The 6855-nt window shown below is 39.2% G+C and overlaps 1 protein-coding gene across 3 annotated transcripts; it reads right to left on the reverse strand.

The window, feature by feature from the left end:
- Window positions 1-563: 563 nt before the first annotated feature.
- Window positions 564-6454, reverse strand: akirin2 (akirin 2). 3 transcript variants are annotated; one of them, XM_036975440.2, is made up of 6 exons: window positions 6367-6454; window positions 4441-4639; window positions 3134-3277; window positions 2759-2908; window positions 2603-2674; window positions 564-1937 (listed from the first exon to the last, which is right to left on the reverse strand). In XM_036975440.2, the coding sequence occupies exons 1-6, from the start codon at window positions 6370-6372 to the stop codon at window positions 1927-1929; spliced, it is 582 nt and encodes a 193-aa protein (XP_036831335.1). In that variant the 5' UTR covers window positions 6373-6454; the 3' UTR covers window positions 564-1926.
- Window positions 6455-6855: the final 401 nt, after the last annotated feature.

The raw sequence follows: 6855 nt of genomic DNA on the forward strand, positions 1-6855 counted from the left end.
TATTTTTGTGTTGGTAAAATGTATGTGAGAAATTTTGATGGAGCGCTTTTATTGATATAATAAATCATATCAAAGTAAACACAATGACGTGGACCACGTCGAAGACTTGGATGTCGATTAAGGCAGCCCACCGCACCTCTCCGATTCAGAGGGGTTGGGTCAAATGCAGAAGACATATTTCAGTGGAATGCATTCAGTTGTAAACTGACTAGGTATCTCCCTTTCCCATCCCACTTTGACTGGTTGGGAAAGCCTGCAGTTTATTAAGCTACAGATTAAACTAATTATGAACTTCACAGGGTGGTGAAAATGCAAGGTGATGAGCTTGATGCTCCATTTCAATAAATATCGAGGGTCTTATTCTGGTGACACAAGACGCGTGGCTTCCGTTTGAAAATGTAAAAAACAATCTCATTCATTTGTCCATAATAATCTCATGTACCCACACTGGATCTGCGAGCTGTTGCCTAGAACGCACATGCCAATATCAATGAGCACCACGACATACATTTCTTATTTTTTTGGAAAACCACCAGTAGAGCTGAAAATGTGACAGAAACCCATTTAACTTTAACATTTTTTATTCGACACATGGGAATTTAACCACAATATGCATTTGTATGTCCACTACGTCATCACGCACAGCCTTTTATCCATAACAAGTCAATTCAATGAAAACACATCTGGTGGGAAAAATTAACATTGTTTTTAATGCAGATTATACAATATTCACCTGAAAATCTATCACCAATTGGATGGAAACCTAGCTACTATGAACATTTGTGTTTGGACAAGATAAAATACTTTCAAAGTACTCCTTCTCAAATGGTGGAGGAGATGGATTATATAATCACTGAAGTGGAACTTTCTCCAGCACACTTGGAAGAGATAAATTGAACAAAGATGTCAACTAGTCTAGCATTTTTTACTATGAAAAAGACAATGTGAAACCGGAACATCCTTTAATGTAAACCTATTATTCATAAGCTTTACCCAACCCAAGTCCATTAAGCTACATAGCCAATAAAATAAACAGGGAAAAAATAGCACTTTTTTTGTAGATTTTTTTTTTTTTTAAAGGATAACTGTAACAAAGGTCAGGCAAAACGACAATTTACACAGGCCATTTACCATTACAACGTAACCATAGCTGATAGATCATAGGATGTCCTCTCCTGGAGTCCAGTCCAGAAGCTTCCTTGGATTATCTGCTCTTTTGTAGTGGACCACCCCTCCCAACTGTATAGGTTGATTTGATTAAAAAATAAAATAATTGTGTCTCATCATTTTTGAATCAAAGAAACATGTTTATGGAACAAAATAAATCTAAATGTGTGGTGGCAGAGTCATAGCCTGAGTGCCAGTCTGTTTGGGCTATAATGCCAACTCCTTGTCACTCATTGTCTTAGCTTGACAAGGACAGCAATGTAGTTGGAAAGAGCACAAACAGATCTAAGACGAGGTTAGCAGAGTTGGGAATGGAAGGTCACTTTATAAAAAGGCCTAAGAAAAAAGCCTAATAAATATCAATACAGCAATTAAAACAACGGAGGCCACTGGTAGAGTAATAGGTAGCAGAGGTCCATATATGTGTTGACAGCAGGAAGCACTCCAAGGTTTCATCCAAAATGGCACCCTATTTTATATATAGTGTACTAATTTTGACCGTAGCTCTATGGGCGCTGGCCAAAAGTAGTAAATTGGGTGCCATTTAAGCCGCAGCACAAATACCAGTTGCTGAAGAGAACGTAGTTGCCACTGACAGAAGCTTGAGGCATCCTAAGCCCACAGGGGAGATATGGCACTACTACAAGTCCAAATAGAGCCTGTGAGTCTCTGGAGAATACAGTTGGCAGAGAATCAAATGGGAGGCTTTGAGCAATAATAAAATGGGAAATTGGTATTCCATCAAATATGAGGTTTCACTCAGGAAACATCTGGGGAGGAAGAGAGAGCAGCTATGAATACAGATTCATGGAACAAAGTTCACAATACATTAAGCATGATACAGAAGTGACAGGGGTCTTTATAAAGAAGGGAGGAAGGATGTCAGTGTTTCCCATAGGTGTTTTTTTTCTTTCCACAGTGGCAAGAGTCACAAAGGGGGGGGGGGGGGGGGGGGGGGGGTGTTCAGGTTCACTCTCCAATCACAATTTTTACATAGAAAAGCAACACAATTGGATGTTCTAAGTACACAGAAATCCTAAAACCACACCAGGAGACGACCTTCGAGGTCTGGAAAACATTAAGATATTTAGATTTAATGTTACCCTTTTATTCAAGTCCTCACGCACCTAGGACTGTTTGGTTAGCAATGTTTCTGTAGCACATGTGATGGCATTTGAAAAACAATTGCCCATTGCATTGATGGAAATAATCATGATATAATTTTACCAGGTAGGCATAGGCTACTTTATAGCAAGTTAACATTTAATTGAGAAGGTTTTTGGGAAAGCCTTTCCATCCACCAAGACATTTGAGTCGCTATATTTCCCCCAGTCAAATTGTAGGGGTGTGGTGGCAACAATTTAGCAGCGGCGGTGCGATGCTGCTAAAATAATATGGGAAACACTGCACTGACAGAGGGAAGTTTATTACTCACAGCTAGCAGGTTGCTCTCCAAATCGCCGCATTAGCTGATCGTGAGTGAACTTAACGAAAGCATCATATTGCTCTGCAAAAAGAGAGAAAAAGGTCTGACAATAAATAGAGTGCTATATATTCTGCAGAGGTCACAGAAACAGTTTCTCCAACACACCTGCTAGTTTTGTTGTCAATATTTCGTCATATTCTTCCCTTATCTTCTCCTCTCGTTCTTTAAGTAGTCGTTCACAGATCATCCCAACTTGTCTCAAGGTAAATAGAGGTTGCTCTTTTCTAGATGGGGAGACTGCACCAGAAGATGTTCCTATATAGAGAATAAGTATCCATTATCAAAGAGAACATTCTCAAAACCACATGTAAAACTTGACCAAAAAAATGACATTAAATGAAGCCAAGCGACATACAACTGCAAGCTAACAAAAGGGATAACAATTGTTGTGAGGTAACCAATGGTTTCCATTTGATGAACCCCCTCAGATGTGTCTATTCCTCCTGATGTCCTTCCTGAGTAAAAGCAGACTGGACATACCAGGCAGACTGGATCCATTAAGGATGGAGCTATGGGGTTGTGACTCCAGGGGACAACAGCCCTCGGTCTGCTGAAAGCTGTTCTCCAGGTGCCTTCGCTTCTGCATCCGCTTGTACTCTTGCTTGATATTGTGCAGGATTTGCTCTGGAATGGAAAACAAGGGCAAGATGTAGTTAGGGCAAGCTAATCAATCATTCCAAATAAGAAATTGCACAACATACTCAAACAATATACCCTGTGAGTCATCTTGATACTTCACTAAGTAACTAACAACAATATGACCTTAATTCAAGGACAAAGGCTACAAAACACGAGCTATCCACTTCCGTAGCAAATGAGAACCCCATCCCAACCCCTGCAGGAAGCAATTCCACTGCACAGACTACGCCATGTTCGACCAGTTGTGGAAAAAGTATCCAACTGTCATACTTGAGTAAAAGATAACTTAATGGAAAATGACTCAAGTAAAAGTCCCCCAGTAAAATACAACTTGAGTAAGCCTAAAAGTATTTGGTTTTAAATATTCTTAAGTACCAAAAATACATTTAATGGCTAACATATGCCTAAGTATCAAAAGTATAAATAATTTCTCATTCATTATATTAAGTAAATTTACAGACAGCGAGGGGCACACTCCAACATCATTTACAAACTATGCATGTCCACCAGATCAAAGGCAGTAGGGATAACCTCTTGATAAGTGTGTGAATTGTACAATGTTCCTGTCCTTTAAAGCATTCAAACTATAACATGTGTCAGGGAAAATGTAAGGAGTAAAAAGCACATTATTTTCTTTAGCAATGTTGTGAAGTAAAAGTAAACAAAAATATAAAATAGTAAAGATACCCATAAAAAAAATGTAAAGTAGTTTTACTAAACCTAGTACTTTACACCAGTATTTGACTAATATATTGCCCATATGGCTACATGCCATCATCCTGTTGCTGTTAAAGAAGTATTTATCAGATACATGTCTGGCTAAATGTAAAATGCTCATTTATAAGACCTATGCTAGCTAGCTTAGCTTGAAGGTTTAGCACCGGCCTACTAGCTGCCGTTAGTTAGCAAGCTAGTTGAACAAACAGTTGTGTCTAAGTCACAGGTTTCAACAACAAATGCAAGAAGTGTTTACAAGTTTATCGGTAACTTACTGTAGCTACTAGTCAGGCATTTGATATTGCTTAGCCAACTAGTTAGTAGTTAGCTACGCTAACATAGCTAATCTCACCAAGGTGCCCTAACAACACCTTTCATTCATAGATTCCCACTCATGCCTTAAAATCTAGTAGCTATTAACTGTTGCTAACCCGTTGTGAGTCTGGACGACACTTCTCCAAATGGTGAGGGCTCCATACGCAGATATTTCTGGGGTGATGAAGTCGAGGCGGCTTGAGACATTGGGGTGCACCTCCTCCTTTTGGGGGACGCCTGGTTCATCAATGGATCGAAATCCATAGTCCTTTTCAAAGTAGCCCCACAAGCCATTCCGTTGGGAATATTATGGATCTATAAAAACGAGATAAAGCTGTGGTTTTCGCTATCAGAGGGCACACCAGAGCTCCTGTGACTGGGTCCCTCCGCTGACTTTCTTCGACTACCCTCAAGGGAAAATTCAAGTTATGCACAAATGGCTTCGTTTTTCACCTCTCGAGTCTTAATACCATCCAAAACGCAGACCCTGTAATGGCCTAGTGTTAGTAGAAATTCATCCAATCAATTATTGTATGTGAATGATCATATAAAACCAGATGACAGTAGATTTCAGACAAATATTTCCTTCTCCCAGCGCCGTCGTCAAATTCTCTCCTCGATGACAACCAACATGGCGTCAAAACAACGTTCATTTTACATTCTGAGCTAATGGGCATGCGCACTTAACGAATCTCGTGTTAGTTAATGTAGTTTATTTTGTATACAGTTTATACTTGTTCATATGCAATACTTGGCGCCTTTGCACTACATTCCCCACATAAACCGTGAATGCCAAAAGCACTCGCCAATTTGAAATGGGTGTGTGCAATCTGGTATCCTTGGGACGTTCATTGAAATTGAAATGTAAAATGTTTAAGGTAAGGGTTAAGGTTTATAGATAAGGGTTAGAGTTAGGTAAGGGTTAGGCTAAGGGTAGGGGTTAAAGTTAGGGTAAGGATTTCGGGTAGGGACGTCCCAAGGATTCCACATAGTACTGACCAATTTAAATGCCACAGTACTTTCAAATTATTTACAGAATTGGAAAAAGCTATTAGTTAATTCCTAACGAAGAACAGAACGTTTGAAAACGTGTCCTCCAGTCATTGTCTCATTTCTGAATGTGCATATTTGATTCAACTTATTTTATTGTTCTTGTAAATAACAGTACTTTGCTAGATCTATTCTCTATTGTTCTGTGCTGCAATGTGACTTATTTACCAGCAGGAAGAAAGAACAATGAGCTGCGTTTAGACAGGCGACCAAATCCTGATTTTTTTTTTTACTCAGCTCTGATTTGGTTGGTCAAAAGACCAATTAGTAGAGAAAAAATATATGACTGTTTAAACGCAGCCCGTGAAGTTTGCAGGAAATCTATTATTACAGCTAATCCCAGACTTTTCAAAAGATTGGACAAAGTAAAATATTCCTTAAACGTTTCTCGCTCATATGGGACATCCCCATGTCAGTAGGCTACATACTTTCAGTTTAGGACTGGCCCAATTGTGTTTGAGGTGCACTTCCTTATTTAGATGTTGTTTATGTCCAGTTTCAGATATACCTGAACTAATGTCGGTTAAACCAGAACTAAAGTCTAACGTAATACGTCAGCTGCTCGATTAAATTCCTGGTTCATATGTGTTAAAATAAGAGATGAGATGAGGAGCAGAAAAGCTCTCTCTTTGCAAATTACAGGCCGAATGTTCTCTCTTTTGAAATTCGAAAGATGCTAACACCAGCAAAACCCATGAGTTGTCGAAACCAGTGACGAAAAATCTAACTATAATCAAATTGTAGTTGTCACTTGCTTTGTAAACAACAGGTGTAGTGTTTACTTACGTGATCTTCCCAACCATGTAGAGAGAAAAAAATATGAGTAAAGATAAATTGGCTATATAGGCAGCGGTGACCCCTCATTCAGGGCAGAATAAAATCTTTTTTTTTTTGGGGGGGGGGGGTCGCATGTTATTTTAGCATTATTACGTGTCACATATCAGTTTGAAAACAATGTAAAAATAATAATAATTCATTGTAAAGCCACTTACAAACATTGTCTCTTTTTTGCTCCCTTGCGTAAGGCAGCTCCAAAATGCAGGTGTTTCAGCCAAGCTTAATGCTTTCTGTGGTGGTGGGGCAGCAAACGGAAAATACTGAGAGTAGGGGTTGGTAATGTTCTCTAGTTGCGACGTGATTGGCTCAGTGTTCTGTCACTCATGGGGACTCTATGTCACCACCAAATCTAAGGGTAGAGCTTGAAAATTCAAGCCCCTTGGGTGCTGCCATAGAGTTACATTAGAAGTGCCCATCCAAGAAGTCTCAAGGTAATTGGCCACAGATAAAAGGATGCCAAATCACGTTAGCTTTGATACTTTCAAAATCTTAGCTAGCAGTCATCATCATAAATCAAGTCTACAATCTACTGGCAAATGCTTTTTAATCCTTGCCATATGAAGAGAAATAACAAAGAGGAATTATAGATGCAACGTATCGGTGCTCATCTACTATTGGACATAAACAAGTTGGAAATCGCAAAT

Source organism: Oncorhynchus mykiss, chromosome 4, assembly GCF_057628025.1.
Source record: "Oncorhynchus mykiss isolate SJ-2025 chromosome 4, ASM5762802v1, whole genome shotgun sequence".
Lineage (NCBI taxonomy): Eukaryota > Metazoa > Chordata > Actinopteri > Salmoniformes > Salmonidae > Oncorhynchus > Oncorhynchus mykiss.

Excerpts from the sequence above, each read along its gene's own strand:
- akirin2 (XM_036975440.2), bottom strand. Across the intron at positions 3,278-4,440 it reads GTCGTCCAGACTCACAACGG|AGCAAATCCTGCACAATATC; the intron begins GTTAGCAACAGT and ends TTTCCATTCCAG. Across the intron at positions 2,675-2,758 it reads ATTGACAACAAAACTAGCAG|AGCAATATGATGCTTTCGTT; the intron begins GTGTGTTGGAGA and ends CTCTTTTTGCAG.